The sequence below is a fragment of the Gopherus flavomarginatus genome, chromosome 22, assembly GCF_025201925.1.
Source record: "Gopherus flavomarginatus isolate rGopFla2 chromosome 22, rGopFla2.mat.asm, whole genome shotgun sequence".
NCBI classification, from domain to species: domain Eukaryota; kingdom Metazoa; phylum Chordata; order Testudines; family Testudinidae; genus Gopherus; species Gopherus flavomarginatus.
In genome coordinates, this window is record NC_066638.1 from 7663824 (window position 1) to 7683573 (window position 19750).

Genomic DNA, 19750 nt, shown 5'->3' on the forward strand with positions numbered 1-19750 from the left:
TTACTTAGAAATGACGGATCCATAAGCCCATTGTTTAGCAGTTTGATGATAACACTGCAGATTTGTTGCTATTTTTAAGTTTTGTTGGGAAAAGAGTACATTTTATTTCTCTGGTGTAAATCTTGTAGATAAGATTGGCAAGTGAGCAGTCCCTAATGTGGAAAATTGCTGAGAGAGAGAATGCTAAGATTCCTTTCAAATATCTCATTCTGATTTACTTTGCTCTCAAAATCTGAAGTATGTTTTGTCTTTTGACTCCACAGGCTGTGTTCAGCAAACAGCTGTGTCTGGAACATGATGAGAAGTTGGTGTCTTATCTGTCCATGCTTCGAGATATTGAGATGAAAATTAAACAGGTTCAACCTGTGGAGCTGAATTTAGAAGCGCTGCAAGACCTGCTGCATCAGGCTGAGGTCAGGGGGGGCCACTGTACTAAAATTAGTCCAGCAGCAATGCTCTGCTCTCCGGGTTAGTTCTTTTAGGGTGGTTTATGCACAGGGTCACTGGGCTTTAGCAGCTGCTCACTGTTTCTTGTGAACACAATGTGGAACTTTAGTCTGGGATCTAAAAGATATTGAAATGCAAACACAGAGCGTCTATCTCTCCAGCTTTATTTCTGGCTCAAGTCTTCGTCCGTGCTTAGACAAGACATTCATTTAATTCACAGTTGGGTTTGCTGTCTGGAATGAATTGTTGTAACCTGGCCAGATGAGAAGAGTCGGTAGAATTGGTGGATGGTAATGAATCATTATAGCAGATACGCATATTGTTTGAATCCAGTTTCTTCCAGCCTTTGTGTTACTGTGGCTATGTCTCCACCACAAAGAAAAAACCCACGGCGTGGAGACCCAAAGCCTGGGTCAGTTGACTCAGGCAGTGTAGACATTCGGGCTAGGACTGGAGCCGGGCTCCGAGACCCTCGCTCCAGCCTGAGCCCAAATGTCTACACTGCTATTTTTAGTCCCCGCAGCATGAGTCAGTTGACCTAGGGTCTGAGACTCAGTGTGGTTTGAGTTATCGTCTTTTTTTTCCCAGCGTAGGCGTACCCTGTGAATGCTGGCAGTGAGAGTATGAAATCACTGTGTCTTGGACTTAATGACACTGTCTTGCCTCAGGTCCTGGATGTGGAACTGAAGAATCTGTCCTCTCCAGTGAATCAGGAGCTGGAGTCTGTCAAGTGGATTGTGGCCAACCAGCCCCAAGAAGTCCCTGAACAATTGCTGAAAGCCTTGGAGAAAGATGCCAAGAACCTCCAGAAGTCTTTTCGCTCAGTGAGCGATGCCTTGGAGGCCTGGCTGCGAAACCTGAACAGTGCTGCAGAAACTGAAAAGGTACAACTCACAAACAGACTTTTGTCCTCCCTATGCTGCTTCAGCCCTATACTGAGGGATCTCTGCATTCATTCCTTCGTTAGTTTCCTTGTTTTAATTAGTGTACTTTTCGTTTTAAGGCTAAAGTCTTAACACGGCATAAAAGGCTTGAGGGTGAACTGGAAGAGCTGCAGAATTGGGTCTGCAATACCACATTATCTCTGGACAGCAGTGATTACCACAATGCAACTGATGGGAACAGCTTGAATCTCTGCCTCCAGCACTATAAGGTAGCCATAGCAACACCCCTAATCCTGACAGATAAATTGTGGCCTCCTCCAGGGAAGGGAGGTGGTACTTTTAATCCAGCCTTTCTCGATTCTTTGTGGCTTTCCCTTTGTCAATTATTGTGCAAGGAGAAGCCAATATTCTAGCTGGTTTTTTAGTCCTTGTGCTCTTGGGAGCATGAGTATTAATGCCACGCCGGGGTGAAAAGAGCCAAGGTTTATTTTTCCGCCTGTTTTGTCTCAGCAACAAGTAAAATGTCCTATTGCTGCTCAGCCCTTCAGAGACCATAGGGAAATAAATACAAAAATAAGTAGCGGTCTCCTCCAGAGCGTGACCTGGAGCCGTTACAGAGCGCCACAGTCTCTTGGGGGTGGGGCTCGGACTGGGCAGTGGAGGCTGTCCTCGCGACTCACAGAGCTCTGCTTTTGAGACCCCAGCAATGTGGGGCCGGGGAAAGGGGTTGGAAGAAGAAGTAGCTCCAGGTGAAGTTTTTGCTGCTCCAACATGATCTGCAGAATGAGGAAGCTGGAGAGGCGTGATTGGCATGTAGACTGAACAGTCGCTTCTGAATCTGGGTACATCTCCCGCCCTGGACCGCACACACCGAGAGAAACTGGGTCTGTGACTAGGCTGCCAATGACAGGATGTTGTTTTTTTTTTCAAAGCCGTTGGGAGATCTGATATAAAGCGAAATGAAGAGACATGGGAAAACAGTGCTTTCCACACACTGTGTTACTCCTGTGCTGTTGAACGTGCTTCTGTTCGGGCTTCTCTGCACAAACACTTACCTGGTGGCAAGCTGGGGTGTACATCTCCCTCGCACTAGCCTGCCACGCACTAAGTGTCTGTGTGGACCCTCCTGCCGTGTGCTAAAAATTGCCTGTGTGCTTTGATCTAAGCTGCTTTGGAACAGGAGTAGGTTAAAGCACACTACAGAACATCTAGTGCTTGGCAGGAGGCTTCACGTGGACACTGTGTGCAGCAGGGTAGTTTTACACCCCAGCATGCTGCAAACGAAGTGTTCATATAGACAAGCTCTTAGTGTCTACTTGGGTGCCTGAAATATCTTGTTCTCTAAAAGGAGATCTGGCTGGAATCTCTGCTTCTGAGCTGTAGGATTCACTTTACCCATGGGTCTTGTCCAAAGCCAGCAGCGTAGGAAAGTGCACACAAACAAGAGTCGCTTCACTGATGAGCTTTTTCTCTCTTCTGTTCAGGAGTTGAAACTGACCCTTGCTCACACCAAATCTAAGCTCGATGCAACTGCTTTCGACATTCAGTTCTTTATCTCTGAGCACGCCCAGGACTTGACCCCCCAACAGAGCAGGCAGCTGCTGAGACTGCTCAACGAACTGCAGAAGTCTTTCCGGGACCTTTCTGAGCGTGTGGCAGCTGAGGTGGAGGTCCTGCAGGTCTGTCTCCGGCAAGTGGAGCAGACTGATGAGGTGAAGGTCATGAGGCCTGTTGTGTTTTGTTAACTGAGATGTTTTCAACCTTAAGAACATGCAGTAAAACACTTGCTGTTCTGGGTTCCGGTATTGGGTGCGTGCCTTTGTAATGATTCGTGGCACAGCAGGAGTTTCTTCAAAAGACTCCATTACTCCTTTCTATTCCCCTGCCCATCCCATCTTTCAAGGGAGTGAGTTTCTGCCTTCCCTCTGGAGGGCTCTAGTCAATCCCTTTGGCTTTCAGCTCTGGAAACCTGCCTGAGTCTAGCTGAGATCACACATGCATGGATTTAGTGGACCCAACCTAGCTCCTATAAGGTCCACATCAGAAAATAACTGCACAAACTGGCAGTGTTCAACCCAAATGTTAACCAGCGTTGCTGGTTTCTCAGTTTCCTTGTACAGTTAATGGTCTGTAGACACGAGAACTGCCCTTTGAATAATATGTAAATGTCGTGGCACACAGCAGCCACCCACAAAAGCTCCTGGTTCTCTGCTGTATTCCTGCAGCCCACATAACCGCATGGACCTTTTCACTCCAGACACTATTAATACTGAAATGTTTTTATTAACAGTTGCTCTCAATAACACTCTGCCTTTGCCGTCTCTTTGTGTGTATTAACCAGTTTGCTTTGCTTTTTCAGATTCATTGTGCACCCATCCTAACCCAGGAAGATCTCGCTTTGCAGCTGAAGAGCTCTTAAGAGCGCTTTTTTGAATTGCTTCTGTTGTTTATCTTAAAGAGTGAAAGAAATGACCACAGCATTTTGCACAAGTTTGTATGTTTAGTTGCTACAGCATCAGAAGAAACTTTTTTTTCCCCCTGCTGGCAAAGAGAAGTGTTTTGTGAGGACTGTCAGGGTCACACATCATGCTCAATTGCTCAAACAGGCGCTTCTGTATTGTGCACTAGTGGCAAAACTTAGGAATTGGATCAGTTACAGAAACGCATTGTCTCCCCTAGGCTCTCACACCAGCCCCAGTGTCAAAAATAAACCTGACTTGGGTCAGTCAATGCTCCAAAGCTGCAGCGCTGCATGATGCCATCTTGTTACGCATGGCCAGCCTTTCTAGAGATGGCATTATGCGGCTTGCTGGTATATTTTAAATTTCTGGAGGTTGAGAGAAAGGAAAAAGCCAGAGCAAGTTTTGGTTAATTGTACCAAGGAGGGCTGTGTTTTGATTGTTGCCCTCTATGGAATTGTTAAACACTTGTGGCATGGTCTCCCATCTGTGAGGAGAGAAGAGAAGACAGCTTGAATTATAGAAAAATGTGTATTTAAAGAGATTCCCTTCCTTCAAATACTATTGGGCTTTGATACACATTCATGCAGCCTATCTGACTGACTGAGAGCAGAGGGTGTCAAAAGGTGTTTTCTGTGCTGCCTCCTATCCTGTCAGGTGCTCAGACTGTAACTCTTCTGCGTTGCTTTTCAGAGACATGGTGGCATTGGATGAATGGTGTGCATTAAACTGCCTCCTCTCTTCTCTTCCCCTCAACACAGACTCTCCAGGAGCAGCAAGCAATGCGCAGTCAGAAGCTGGAGGAGCTCTGCACCTGGCTGGGCCAGGTGGAGAACACGCTAACAGATCAGCAGAGGGCAACCAATGAAGGGGACCTACCTATGCTGCAGCAGAGGCAAAGTGACGTTAAGGTCAGTGCTAGGATAGTTGTGGGGGGCAAGAAGGGGGCAAAAAAGGTGCCAGCTGCCCAGATAGCACAGAAAAGTTGTACGATTCTTCCATAATGCTCGTAGGACCTGCAGAGGAACATTCAGAACCGGGCCGCCTCTTTCATGGGTGTCTTGAAAGCAACCGAAGAGTTCTTAGAGGAGAACAGGGCCAAGATGAACCCTGGGGAGCTAGCAGCGCTGCAGGAGAAACTCCGCCTCGCAAAGGAGCAGTTCCAGTCTCTGCAGGAGAGGACTGAAGTGGCCCAGAAAGAACTGGAGAATGCAGTGACTGCTGCAGTGCAACAGGAGACGGAAAAGGTAACACATGAAGAACGAACGGAGGGGGGACTTTTAATGGAGGGAAGTATTGCCTAGTGGGTATGCCACTGAACTGGGAGTTGGGAAACCTGGGTTCTGTTCCTGGCTCTGCAACTGTTTTTGCTTGGTGACCTTGGGTAAGTCGTGTCACCACTCTGTGCCTCGGTTTCCCCGTCTGTAAAATGATGGTAGTGACTCCCCCGTAAAGCACTTTGAGAGCTATGGATTAGAAGTGCTGGGTATTTATAGTACTAATACAATAATCATAGTAATGTAAAGCAGCACAGGGCAGAGAAAAAGAGCCTTGCTCTCATGTCAGGAATTGGTAATAAGCTTCCAGGGCAGCCTTTTGAAGTAAGTTGTTGCCTCTGAAAATCCAATAGTGTCTCAACTTCCCCAGATAAGCCACAGGGGTGTACCTCAAGGAACCACCCATGTGCACACACACTACTTGTGCACACACTCACATGCTCTGTATCAGAAGCCCAGTTTGGGGCATGTGTTGGCTGAGTAAGACTATGGACTATGTGTTGTGCTGGGCTGAGAATCACAAAATCAGTCAGATGCCAGGATTCTCCCTCGCCCGATGCAGCAGCTTATACAAATACAAAAAGAGCAGCGCTCCTCATCCGGCATATTTGTTGTTTTTCAGGTGAAAGCTGCCAAAGAACTGGAGGAGAACAGGAGTAAGATTGAGTCGCTTCTGAATTGGGTGACATCATTAGAACAGACAGGGGGGCTCTCTGAGCACAGAGCTCGCCCAATGGAACAAGCTGTGGGAGCACTCGAGGGGAAAAGCGCCCAGGACATTCTCGATGGTCACTTAGTGGAACTGGACAGAGTGGAAGAGAACCTCGATCAGCAGTATGAGAGGCTGAAGGTTAGAATGCCGGCATGTCTGGCCGATATTGCATAGATCTTAGTGCTGCCAAGCATGACGACCCTGCCATCCGGAAGTGGTGCTGAATGCATGGATGCGTTCACCTTGCCACGCAGTTGTGTTCCAGTGTAACCGGGCATCATTGCTCAGGTGCTTTAGAAGGGGAGACCCTAGAACTTATGGGATCCTCCTGGCGCAGCAAACGGGAGGACATGGAGATGTAAAAGTGGAGAGAGGCATGTTTTTTGTCTGCCTCAGTTGTGAATTTATTAGTGGTGTGATCCGTAATACAGAGCACTTTACATTCAGGGTTGCAAGATGTTGCTGGCAGGCTAACACACAGGGGAGGGGTTTGTTGTTCGCCAGCACAGTGAAGAGGTATCTGTCAGTAGTTCTGGTGCGAAGGGCTTGTCTGCATGGGGAAGTTAGTGCACAGTGAGCTAGGAGTAGATGTAAAGTGCACTTCTGACTCCACACCCACTCCCCATGTGAACAATTCCTGCGCACTATGAATGCCCCCAGGCAGTTTAGCTTAGCACACTTCCAAAGTGCATTAAGCTCTTGTGCGCAAAGACAAGGTGGGCAAGTAATCTCTTTTATTGGACCGACATCTGTCGGGGAGAGAGACAAGCTTGAGTCCAGTGAAAGGTATTACCTCACCCACCTTGTCTCTCCAGTATCCTGGGACTGACACAGCTACAGCATACAACAAAGTGCCCAGAGGCATTCTCTGTGTCCACACTGGGAATTAGTGTGGAGTCGCTAGTTCACACCTGCTACTGAGGGCTTTTCCCCCAGGTAGATAAGTCCTTAGAGACATTAGATTGGTCACAAGGCAGCATGTTTGTTGTGTGTGTGTTTCAGGCACGCCATCAGGAGCTGCTCTCCCAACAGCAAGATGTCATTCTAGCTGCACAGACAGCACAGGCCTTCCTGGACAAACAGGGCCACAACCTCACACCGGAGGAGAGGCAGAGGCTTCAGGGGAGGCTGGCAGAGCTGAAGGAGCAATACGCAGCCAACCTGTCGCAGTCGGAGAAGCAGCTGAAGCAAGTGCAGGTGCTGCGGGATGAGCTGCAGAAATTTCTGCGGGATCACGGGGAGTTTGAGGCCTGGCTAGAGCAGGCAGAGCAGGAGCTGGAGCGGATGCACAAAGGAGACAGCGACCCTGAATCGTTGAGACCAATGCTTCTCCGGCAGGGAAGCTTCTCGGAAGATGTGATCTCCCACAAGGGGGATTTGCGGTTTGTTACCATGTCAGGACAGAAGGTGCTGGACGCAGAGAGAGCGGCCAAGGAAGAAGGGCCTGAGCTGTTAGCCACGGGAAACGTAGTCAAGAACAAACTGGATGATGCAACAAAAAGATACACTGCTCTCCACTCAAAGGTACAGGAAATACTTTCCAGCTCCGTAGGATAAAGCTTTTAGGGCGTTTCCTCTGTGAGGCACTATAGAGATGGTGAGAGCTGGTACTGCAGGTAACTGGGAATTTACCTGTCAGATATACCCTATTACCTTCTCTCTGACCATTCTCCATCTTCCTACATCAGGAACGCTTACACTGTTCGAACACCTTAAAGGTGTGAGCTCAGAAGAGGGCAGGGACTGTGTTATATGGATCTTCCACCCATATGCTAAAATTGAATTCTCCCTTGGGGCTTGGCTCGATGGCAAGTTGGTGTGTGGCAGGCCAGGTGTTAATCTACAGCACACTAGCATGCGGTCTGCTAACTTGCTGTAATGCGCTGAAAGTTCCCTAGTGGACTTTGACATATTCCCCTTCGAAACTGGAATCTTTACTGCACGATAGTAGCATCCACGTAGCGAGTTCGTGTATGGCAGGCGAGCACTGTGTACGTTCACACCCGTACTCACCATGCGCTAACCTGCGGTGTAGACAGGCCCTCGGTGAATTCTCCCCCATTTTCTTCAAATAAAGGGGGCATGGAAGAGCAGACCATGGACCATGATAGTTCATATCCTTGTCTTGGATTTTATTTCCCTGTGTAGTGTGCCACACTTGGTTCCCATCTGAATGCCTTGCTGGATTGCTACCAACAATTCCAGGTAGTGGCAGAAACTCTCAGGTTGTGGCTGCAGGAGAGTGAAGCAGCTGTAGCAAAAGTGCTCTCTGAGACAGTTTCCTCAGACCCAGCAGTTCTGCAGAAGCAGCTCACCAATGCCAAGGTAAGGGACCTTCAGACTGTCTTTCTCCAGGCTGAGAGTACGTCCCTCATGGGCCAGACATCTCACCCTAAAAATCCTGATTTTGATCTCCTGTCATAGGGGTTACATGGGGCCTGTTTAAATTAAGGATGGAACCTGCTAGACCAGTTCACCAGTATGTTGCAGTCTCTTTGATGTATATTATTGCTGACATTAGTTGTCTGGCCTTGTTTTGGAGCAGCATCTACAGGGAGATCTTGCTGAACATCAGGTGCCCGTGGAGAAGCTGCAGAAAGCAGCACGTTCCCTGCTGGAGATAGAAGGAGAGCCAGCCCCCAATCGCAGTCGCATTCAGGAAACCACAGGTACTGGGCAAAGCAGCTGTGTCCATTAGCATGTGCGAGAGTGAAGACAGACCACAGTTAAAAAGGGACGCAAGTCCCCAAGTCAGATGAGTTCAGGAGAACACAGGATCAAAGCAGAGGAGCTACTGCAGTAATAGCAACTTGTCTACAATCCCTAGGTGCGCACGCACATGCCAATACGGCAGTTAACCATCTTCCCAGACACCTCCTGAGGCTGCTTGTCTCCTTTGGAGGCTCCTTACTTCTGCTTATGTTGAGAAAACAAAGGAGAAGGGATGTCTTGAGCAACAGGCAGCTTCTGCCTGAAGTAGTGAAAAGAGACCTGTTGTGTTTAATATCAAGACAATACAGTAGACCCCACTGAAATGGTCCTATCATAGTCTTCCTGGGTGACCATGGTTCTGTGTTTTCATGTATGTTTCTGGTTAGCCTGTACCCACATCTCTTAACTCTAGAGTGGGAGCAGATTACCCCACTCCTGCTACTGCAGGGTTCTTACACATTCCCGCGTAGCATCTGGTGTGGGCCACTGTCGCCGACAGGACACTGGAATAGATGGAGCTTGGGTCAGTTCCTGTGCTGCTGCTTTCTCTTTTGTTTTCCTAGTGAAGTTTTTCCTGTTCTCTCTAAAGAGTTCAGTAATCTAACCTTCGCAGCTCCAGCCCCTCTGGGTGATTTGGCTAGTTATTTGTGTTGGGGATAATCCCAGAGGTGACAGTCACTCACCCGCTACTGGTCATTTATTTTATCCTGTGCTGAATTCCCCAGATTCCATCGTGAGCCGTTTTCAGAGCCTTTCTGGTCAGATGGCCGAGCGCTCGGATCTGCTGCAGAAGTCCATCGCCCAGTCCCAGAGCGTTCAAGAAGGACTGGAGAATCTTCTGCAGTCGATGGCTGAGATTGAGAAGAGCCTGGAAAGAGAGCAGCTGGCTTCCCTCTCGTCTCTTTCAATTCAGGAGTCACTTGCCACGAACACTGTGAGATATTCACTTAACTGCATTTCCTAAGGAGTCTGCATTTGGTAGATCGTTCCTCTGTGTCTCGCCAACCTCTGAATTGTGCAGACGTCCTAAAACATTCTGTGCTTTAATTGTATTGAATGCTCAAGTCAGTAAGCCCGTTTGAAAAGGGAGCGTTAAATCCATCCTTTACCTGAATTCGCTGAACTAGGAAATAGAGCCACTGAAACTGCTTACCTGCCTCCTCCGCTAATGAGCAGCGTTGAGAGACATTAACGTAGCCTGGAGAGGAAATCCCTGTCCAGAAGCAGTGGACGAGGGTAGACTGACAGTTAAGCATGAGCAGAGGCAGGGAAAAGCCAAAGTCAGACACAGTGGGGAAGGAAGGCACAGGGAGGGACTGGGGGTGAAAATAATCCACGTGAATGTTTCTGGTTATCTAGAAATGTCATTTGCTTTAAGAGTTCTAGTTCCAAAGGGCACCCCAGCCAACTCATGCCACTTTGCTTTTCTCGGGGTATGTTCTAACAACAGAAGTTGAAGCAGGACATCGCCAGGCAGAAGAGCAGCCTAGAAGCCACCCGAGAAATGGTGACTCGGTTCATGGAAACGGCCGACAGTGCCACAGCCTCAGCCCTGCAGGGCAAATTGGCCGAGGTGATGGAGCATTTCAACAAGCTGTGCTGGCAGCAGCAGGAGAAGGAGAACGTACTGAAGGGCCTCCTCCCGAAGGTGGAGCAGTATGAGCACCTCTCCGAGAAGCTGCAGCAGTTCATGGAGAGCAGAGCTCGCATGCTGGCTTCTGGAAACCCGCCGGATCGTGACATCGCTCACTTCTCCCAGCAGATCCAGGTGAGAAGCAGGGTTTTTGTGCCTAAAAAAGGAAGGCGGCCCAGACTATGAGGCTTTTGTGAGGAGCCTTTTGCAGGCAGAGCAGAGGGATTTGTGCAGAGTAAATAACCCCCTGCCTTCATCCTAGGCCATTGGGACCTGCACTTACAGTAGCTGTTTGCTCAGCCGTTGGAGAAAGGGAAGGAGATGGGGGCTTTGCAGCTCATTGCTGTTTCACTGCCCTGTGTGAACAGTCTAGTGGCAGTGCTAGACTAGAAAGACAATTCTGTCCAGTCCAGCTGGCTGGCGGCAGAGAACTAAAGCAGTGAACTCAGACCAGTTTGATGAGACCCAGTGCAAATATAGCAAGACCTCACTGGCTGAAAATCTCATCCGTTAATACTGCAAAATGCCTGGGTGTCAGTGAGTGAAATCGCTACCCTAGGACAGTAGTTTATGGAGCAGGGCTGGGTCCATTGCATTGGATGGGACAAAATCATAGTGGTTTTATGGAGACACCAGGGTTCCTGTTAGCTGGGAACAGTATCTGCCCTAGATTCTCTCTGTAGCCCTTCTACCAATTCTGATGTGTGAGAGTTTCAGAAGTTGGTCTGATTCAGGGATAATTCATCTTATTTCCCTGTAGAGGGCACTACATGCCTAGTCAGTATCAAAGGCTGTGTCTATTCATTTCTCCTGTTTGAACAAACACAGGAGCTTCATCCCCACTCTTGTTTGTCCTGGCAGGAGCTGAATTTAGAAATGAGGCAGCACCAAGAGGACCTGGATACTTTAGAGGGTCTGACCACAGAGCTGAGCTCCTCTGGTTTCCCAGTAGGCTCCTCTCAGCACCAAGAGAAGGTTCACAGACTAAAACAGGATTTTGTGCAGCTGCAGAAGGCAGCAAAGGAGAGGTAAGACCTGAGATCACCTGTTCCAGTCCTTCAGGGGCTGGATTGTGGAGACAGCTCTTAAAAATTGGAGGATGTGCTTCTCACCGATGATGGAAGTTACTTAGCAATTGGGAGGGAGCCTACTAAGGTTCGTTTTTGCTTTGGGGACCATTCGTTAACTTCTACCTCTGCTGTCCTCCTACACCACACAACTTAATGCTGTCATCTCTCACTGACATTTTCAAAAAGCACGGCCGGAGGCGTTGTGAAAATTTGTATGCTGCAAGAGCCTCTGCCTCGTGCTTTCTCAGCATTCAGGGACTGCCACGAATCAAACCCACTCCTGCTGCCCCCGAGGAGCAGATCACTGTATTGTGGCAAAGGCTCATTGGCCAGCGAAGGAGCGACAGATAATAGCTGCAGAAGGAGCCTCTTCGTTTTTCCTAGCGCACGCGCGCGTGTATGTGTGTGAGAGTGAGTGAGAGACAGACAGACACAGACAGACAATGCAGGGTCTATCTAGAGAGACCAGGCAGCATTTATAACAGGGTTAAGTTAAAGAGGGTTTGTAAGACCTCTTTCACGATGGAGAGCAGCAAGATGGGTGAAATAAACTGCTACATGATGTTATAAGCCTCACTTCCGTTCGGATGGTGCCTGACAGAATAGCAGAACGCCCAGGAACCTCAGCTGTCTTCTAAAGTGTGAGGCCGTCTCCTGTCTTCAGGTTCCACCGTGATTTCAGAACTGCCGTGAGGGCAGTGAAGAAGGCAATGGATTTCATGGGTTACGCAGCGCTGCACACACGGAGCCACTGCAAGTGCGTGCTGTTGTAACCGGCTCCCACAGAAATCCCGCCACATGTTGCTCCTGGTGATGTGGTGAGGCAGGGGTAAGGTCTGCCTTCACTGCAGCCGTGGGGCATCTGATTGCATTTGTGTAAACATACCTGAGCAAGCTTGAATGTCACTAGCTCAAGAATGGGAGCAGTGAAGCCACTGCCCGAGTAATTACCCAGGGTTCCAAGTGGGCCTGTACGGCCCATACTGCCGTGACTTCACTGCTCTAGTACCCGCGCTGGTTAGCGCTTGCTCAGGTCTGTCTGTACGAGCTGCCGTCGCGCCCCGTGATTGCCATGTAGACATACCCTAGGCCTGCTGAGCTTCCCTACTTTCCCTGAATGCGAGCTGTTCTCGGAGGAAGGGGCAAGAAGTGATTGTTACAAGGTCAAGAGCAATATGAATGAGCTCCACTTCCCTGATAGCTCTACTTCCCCATGCCAGGAAGTCATGGGGCGAGCCACAGATTAATAGTGTCTCTCTCCTCAGCCTCCTCTCCCAGTCATGATCATGTGGCATATTTGACCACAGGGATTATCTGCCTTCCATTCGTTAGCATGCAGTATGCCAATGGTGATGGCACAACAGTGGAAGAGAAGTATTAAAGGAAGCATGTGGCGGTTCTCGGGGTACCCAGGAATGAGGGTCACCTTCTTACCCCCTGGCTGTAGTGAGAGGTAGACTTGGCCGCTGGCTGTTGGCTCCCTGTCTTTGCCTTGCAGCTGACCAAGAGCTGCTCCTCGAGTCCCTTTGAACTATTCCCCTGCGAGTCCCAGCCCTGACATCGGCTACTCGCAGTAATCCCAGAGCCTCTGCTCCCGAAGGAGCCGGGTCCTGCCTTGTGCAGGAGGTCAGACTAGATGATCATAATGATCCCTTCTGACCTTAAAGTCTATGAGTTTGCTGGTTTTACCGTAAACCACCGCTCCTGTATAACACAGAGCACCTGTGAGCGCTGTCTTTAAGAAAGAAGTCGGTTTAGTTAAGAAAGAATAGAGATTCAACCAGGAACAAGGGAGTGTGGTGAAAACAAATGGCAACGATGCAAACAAAATCATAAAACCTGAACTAGGGCCTGTGCTTATTAATAGTTCCTTTTCCTACCTAATAATAATAGTCCTCCCCTCAAAATGTCAGTCTGTTGCAGAGCTGACTGGCTTCACAAAAACCAGGATCCAAACTGTCATGAAAACACCGCTGCTCCACAAAATGTCTCCTGAGTGAGTGGATGCAGAGGCCTCTCCCCACTCAGTGTTATACTGAAAGTCTGTTGTCTCTGTTCGTAGACAGGGTGATACCTTGCCTGTTCTTGTTCTACCTCCAAGTGGTTTCAGTTGTTTGCACTTGTATTCTTTGGTGTTCCATTGACTGATCTGTGACAGGGCAGAGCGAGACAATTGAACCTTGCATGACATCACCAGCTAACCAAGGAGAGAGAGCAACTCCCTCCTGCATGAATAAACTGCCACCAAGTAGCTAATCCCTGGTGACTCCCCTTAACTTTAAGACCCTAAGGGCATAAACGTCAGTATAGCTACCTTTTTCCTTCAGTGTACGCACATCACACCATGATTATGAATGTTGATAAATTGCAAGCTTTCAATAGAGACCTTACATGTTACCCAGTCTGCATAGATACCCTATGAACAATGTATTTGATGTAGTGAGTTTGTCAGGTCTGAGATGAGAGTTGTTTGCAGAGACCTGGGCACCCATTGCCAACGTGCCTTTGTGTCACAAAGCATTTGATTATTTGTAGCTGTTTCTTAGTATCTCTGTCCCTGAGTGTTGCTCCTTATTCTCTTATGGAGCGGTGGCTGCTGGTAGAAGTAGACAGGCAAACTCTTCCTCCTTTTTTCCAGCTGTTTTTACAAACATCCAGGCTTTTCTTTCCAGTGATGAGCCTGAACCTTTGTCCAAGTAGCTGATAGCAAGGAAGTGAATCCAACCACCCTGTGACTTGCCAGCTCGCTGCAGGCCACTAACCAGTGCTCTGTGCGGACAGTGGTTTCGGAACTGCTAACCTGGACTTTACCAAGAATATCAGAGGGGGAGCCGTGTTAGTCTGGATCTGTAAAAGCGGCAAAGAGTTCTGTGGTACCTTATAGACTAACAAACATATTGGAGCATGAGCTTTCGTGGGTGCATCCGACAAAGTGAGTATTTACCCACGAAAGCACATGCTCCAATATGTTTGTCAGTCTATAAGGTGCCACAGAACTCTTTGCCGTTTTTACCAAGAATGTGAGTCAGGGTCTCTAGAGGACAAGATGACACTGAACTTGTGCACCAAGGTCATTGACTAAGCACGCTTTACCAGCAAGCAGGGATGCAGCGTAGCTATCGCCGCGTTTTTGGCTACTAGTGAGCGCCGTTGCTAAGCAACAACAACAAAAAACAAGATCACAGAGACCCTGGTGTCCTCAATTCAGGGTTTGGTAATTGCAAAGCGAAGCACGAGCAGCTAACTCTCTCCACCTTTTCACTCGTAGAGAAAAGGATGCATCATCGTGCCAGGAACAATTGGACGAGTTCCGAAAGTTGGTCGGAGCTATAAAGAAGTGGCTGAAAGAAAGCGAAGGGAATGTGCCATCTACAGAGACCTCCCTGGGCACCCAGGAACTGGAGAAGCGCGTGCAGCAAATCAAGGTGGGCGGGGAAAGCTGAAACGCTCTGAGGAGTTGGTGTAGAAGCCAAAGCAGCATGTAATGATTTGCAGGACGTGGTATACTGGGAGCTGTTTTATGCTTGTATTAATCCAGCTACGCCTGGGCTTCCATGTGCTTACATGCAGGGGTGCAGTGCTGTATGTCCGTGCAATGGTTTCTCATAAGTGAGCCTTTACTTGATTTGAAAATGGCACTGCTGAAGGTCTGAAGCCCCTGTCTGCGTGGGACTGTCGAGAGACAGTGCTAGCAATCATACACATCACTGTTAGCTATGGGCTCTCAAACTTTCAATGCATAGTGAAATCTGTGCAGAGTCTTGTATTCATTTTTAAAAGCAATCTGACTGCACCTCTGCTTTTCAGAGGAATTTGGGAGGGGGAACCCCCATGTGCTAGTCTATTTCAATTGCAGTGAAATTCCTTCTGCTGGACATCAGGGGTTACGTCCGGTCACTTTAGTGCTCTCATTCTTCTCTGGGGTAAATAACATCTTAAATCAAGATGTGTCAAGGGTTGTGATTTAGAGAGAGTGCAACGTCCTGTTCACTTACCTGTAGCTGTCTTATCTCAGACAGAAATATAGCAGCTCTCCCAGCTGCTGATTTATACAAGATCCACGTGGCAAGTATAGCGTGCTGGATACCCTAGAAGGCTGGGGGTATAGCTAGGAAGGAGGGTCCTCAGAATCTTAGTTTGAAGAGAGACCTACTAGTTCGGCAATGTTAATTTCCTGCTTGATGCTCTGTAAGTGGTTCATTATAAAGAAACCTCCCTCTTGGACACAGTCTAGAGATACTCTCTTAATCTGCTGTTTAACCATCATTCAGTTTATTATTTGGGAGTCAGTGAGCCACCCTGTGAGTTAGACAGCTGAGCATGCTAAAGCTGAATCCTACATGGATATTAGAGGAGGACTCATGGTGCCTAGACGACAGACACACAAACGTACACCCGGCGTTCTCAGCGGCAGAATGTGTTTGAGCATAAGCAGCGGTGACTCTTTGTTTCAGTCATAGGCCCTCTGGTGTGGGAAATATATAATGTAGGATGCTGGTATCTGATCCTGGTTTTTTAATAGGTTCTCCTGGAGGAATGGACAGGAAAGGGGGCCCAGGTGGAGGAAATCAATCGCAAAGGGACTGCATTAGAGAATTTGATTGTAGAAATCACAGCCCCTGATGCTCAGTCAAAGACAGGTGAGTTACAGCCGTGCCACCCAGAGGACACCTGGAGTGTCCTTGGAGAAGGAGGAGTAGTGGAGCCCTGTCACTTTCTGCACTCCGTTTGCTTTTGTTGTTCTTTAGGTACTTTTATTTAAACCATCATCAAATAGAAAATGGCTTTAAACTTGTTACAAAACAAAAGTCAAGGAGCCAGCAATAGTCTGTGTATCTTAGCCTTGCTCCAAGGCATTTAGGGGCTGAGGGCTCAGCCTCTGGAGAGATTATCTGTCTGTCTCTCTTATATGGAAATGAGCATAAATACCAAACAGCTCTTTTCCAACTTGCGAGACTGACTCCTGTCGAGGATGTGCTTTTAGCACTTCAGCGAACAGCCACCCACGTGCGATCGCAGCCCCTAAACTAAGCAGGGTCAGCCTGGTTAGCGTTTGGACAGGAAACCTCCCAAGGAATGCCTAGGAGAATGCTGCAGGCTGTAGTCCTGATGCTTCAGTAGGTGGCACTCTAAGGCTACATCTACCCTCCGAGCTAGGGGTGTGGTTCCTCTGCTCCTACAGGACCTCTCATTCAGCTGCTTTGAGTATCAGTAGCAGGGCGGCTGCAGTAACACAGGGAGCGAGAGTGGAGGCCCGGCTCAGCCGTGCCGAGTACATACCCACTGTTTCAGGCGGGTTTATGCTCTGCGTGGCTTGGCCATTTGTCCGCTGCCACTAGCCTGCTGCTGCAGCTACGCTGTTATTTATACTCGTGCTAGTTCGATAAGCCCCTCGCTCAGAGTGTAGACTAGCCCAAGAATCGGTACTGAATCAGGTCATCACCATGGTGCTAGGACAATGCTGGAGGATGCTCGCTTTTACATACGATGCTCATTGGACGTGTCGACTGCTTTTCTGTCCATTTAAGATCCCAGGGCAAGAGTTAGGGGACTTAACTCCAACTTCCAGCCTAAATTCTAAATTGGGATTTACCTAACACCTTGATGGGCGTTTCATCTGGAGAAATTAACCTTTGCTTCCTATCCCCAAACATGTTGTATAGTGTTGCTGACCCAGAATAGCGACACTGCTACCTTGATATAACGCTGTCCTTGGGAGCCAAAAAATCTTACTACATTATAGGTGAAACCGTGTTATATTGAACTTGCTTTGATCTATCAGCATGCGCAGCCCCGCCCCCGCGGAGCACTGCTTTACTGCGTTATATCCAAATTTGTGTTCTATCGGGTGGCGTTATATCGGGTGGCGTTATATCGAGGTAGCGGTGTACTGTGTTCCTCCTGAGAGGTAGCTGCATGTAAGTAATAGGAGAACAGTGAAAGATTTTGAGAGGTTTTCATATTGCAATCTCCTAATAAATGGACATTATAATGATTATGATGCTGATTGTTTTGGGTTGCTTAGAAAATGACAAACCTGATCTATAACGTCTCCAGGGAATTTGGGTTTGAACATGGATGGACTTGGGATCATTCCAAAATGAATTCCAAGAGAAGGATTTTCTGAGGAATAATGTTCAAGGCCCAGTTGCATAGAAAAGATGTTTGGTTTTTTAGGTCTGTTTCTTTAAAAGCTTCATTCCATAAGAAAAGAAGAATATAAGGAAGTTAATATCTTCAGTAAAGGTCTTTTGGCTCTTGCAATATCAATCTCTATTCTAAATATGATTCTCATGGATATTAGTTCTCCTGTGGGAATGCTGGTGCCTCCACCGAATGCAAAAATATATATAGTGGTCACGGGCCTGGTGTGTGAGGTAGGGAGCTGATATCTACTTCGTGCCCATAAGCGGAGTTACTGTTGTGGGCTCTGGGGAACTTCACAGCTACTGCTAAACTTCTAAGCTACTTCTAAACTGTCCCCGTAGGAGTGGCTGGAAGAAATGGAAAAGGGGGGTGTTGGCTGCAGGGACTCACAGCTATTCTGTTTTCAGCTATTCGGAATTAGAAGAGAGTGAGGTAGAATAAACAGATGAAAAGCAAAATTGATTGGGAGTCCCAGCTGGGCACTGAGATGTGAGGAGTGGGGAATTCCTGGTGCTGATCCCTTAGCATTAAAAGGGTCTGCGGATTTATTGGGATGAAAAGAATAAGCCACTTCAAAATGACATGTATTCGCTTGGTGGCTGACGTGGTTCGTCTTGTGGAGAGCTCTGTTGTCTTGTGCTGTGTTCATTTGCTCGTGCTCAGGATTTGTCGTCGACAGTGGACAGCCGGAAACGGTTGGGTCTGTGCTGAGTGCGTACGTTCGTTGATAATGTGTCTGTATTCCTAACATGTTTGTCTTGTCCTTTGTTTGTCTCTCTGTCCCTTGCTCAGGTTCTGTGCTGCCCGCTCTAGGAGTGTCAGTAGGCAGTGTAAATGGATACCACACCTGCAAAGGTGAGATCACCAACTCCGTGTTGCAATACAAAGTGGTGTCCGTGTGTTCATTTATGTTTCCATCAGTGCATGATAACAGCAGTCTGTATGGATGTTCCCCCAGGAGATAAAAATTGCAATGTGACACTGTCAGAATCCTAAAGAAAGCCCTATTTCTCTGCAGCACTGTGTAGTAATGGGGCCATGGGGTGGGCAGCTGATTGTGATGTAGGACAGAAATGGCAGGAGAGGAATCCAGCTTCCAGAAGTGACAATAGCTTGACCCCAATCAGCTGGTATTAGAGAGCTGATAAGTGAGAGATTGCTTTAAGAAATGCAATGAAGGTTATTAGTTCTGAGGATTCTGACACCATCTTAACCTGGAATTTTAAGTGTGACTTAAATCACTCGTTAGCCGCTGTGAGTTCATTGGTTCAATGAGATAACCGATGTAAAAAGTTGAACTCAAACTGTGAGTGGTGGATTAAATATGATACTGTTAACATGGGGGTACAACATGCAGGAGGCTGATTTAATGGGAAGTGATTTGCTTTGTTGGGCAAACTGTCAAACTTCATATGTGATGCAACAGAGCAAGTCTCTGGTAGGACAGGTGGTGATAACCTGACACCTTAGGGTCTTTGGTAGATGGAAGGACAGTGATCGTAGCCTCTGGTACCCTGGCACTCGCAGCCTGCATGAGGGTTGCCCAGAATTCTTAGTGCCAGCAGCCTATGTGGGGGGAGTGTTGCCGTCCTTCCGCTCAGGTTTGTTTCTTTGTCATTAGATTTGACTGAAATCCAGTGTGACATGTCTGATGTGAACCAGCAGTACGAGGGACTTGGGATGGCCTTGCGGGAACGCCAGGAGCAGCTGTCAGCCATGCTGGAGAAGATGCTAGAAGTCCAAGAGGAGGCAAGTTCAGTGTTGAAGTGGCTGGAGTCAAAGGAACGGACCTTGTCAGCCCTTGAAGCTTCTTCCTCTCCTACAAAAACGGAGACCATGAGAGCCCAGGCTGAGCATAACAAGGTAACTTGTCTCTCTGAGCAGGAATAAGGACCAAGTTTATCATAGTGACTAGGTCATTCTCTGAGACATGCTTTACAGCACTAGGTTGGGAGGAACCAACAATAGCCTGTTTCTAAAGAGAGTATTTCATTTTGGGAGTGCAAGTGGTTAAATGTAGTATGAACAAGCACCTGAAGGGGGGACATACGTCTTCAGATATGTCAAAGTTTTGTTATGAAGAGAACTGTGCTCAGTTGTTCTCCATGTCCACCGAGGGTAGGACGAGAAGGAAGCGACCAAGGCCTGGTCCGCGCTAGGTTAGGACAGCATAGCTAAGTCACTCAGGGCTGTGAAAAATCCACACCCCTGAGTGGCATAAAACCGAGCTACGTCCCCATATAGACAGCACTAGGCCAAAGGAAGCATTCTTCCATCAACCTACTGCCGCTCAGGGAGGTGGATTACCTATGCTGATGGGAGAATCCATTCTGTCAGTATGGGTAGTGTCCACACTGATGTGCTGCCGTGGCGCAGCTCTGCCACTGTAACATTTTAAGTGTAGACATA

At 48.0% G+C, this 19750-nt stretch overlaps 1 protein-coding gene across 20 annotated transcripts in view; it reads left to right on the forward strand.

The window, feature by feature from the left end:
- The window catches only part of MACF1 (microtubule actin crosslinking factor 1), a 249021-nt gene that overhangs the window by 143025 nt on the left and 86246 nt on the right, over window positions 1–19750 (forward strand). For 14 of the 20 annotated variants that reach the window (XM_050932168.1, XM_050932180.1, XM_050932181.1 and 11 more), the window contains 17 exons: window positions 264–413; window positions 1116–1331; window positions 1451–1600; window positions 2816–3049; window positions 4552–4701; window positions 4804–5037; window positions 5690–5917; window positions 6782–7303; window positions 7928–8104; window positions 8325–8448; window positions 9217–9425; window positions 9942–10259; window positions 10986–11152; window positions 14463–14619; window positions 15717–15834; window positions 18134–18196; window positions 18963–19204. In XM_050932168.1, the coding sequence (XP_050788125.1) occupies window positions 264–413; window positions 1116–1331; window positions 1451–1600; window positions 2816–3049; window positions 4552–4701; window positions 4804–5037; window positions 5690–5917; window positions 6782–7303; window positions 7928–8104; window positions 8325–8448; window positions 9217–9425; window positions 9942–10259; window positions 10986–11152; window positions 14463–14619; window positions 15717–15834; window positions 18134–18196; window positions 18963–19204 (3459 nt within the window). The remainder of the gene's footprint in view (window positions 1–263; window positions 414–1115; window positions 1332–1450; window positions 1601–2815; window positions 3050–4551; window positions 4702–4803; window positions 5038–5689; window positions 5918–6781; window positions 7304–7927; window positions 8105–8324; window positions 8449–9216; window positions 9426–9941; window positions 10260–10985; window positions 11153–14462; window positions 14620–15716; window positions 15835–18133; window positions 18197–18962; window positions 19205–19750) is intronic. The other 6 variants (XM_050932176.1, XM_050932177.1, XM_050932179.1 and 3 more) reach the window with 3 other exon arrangements.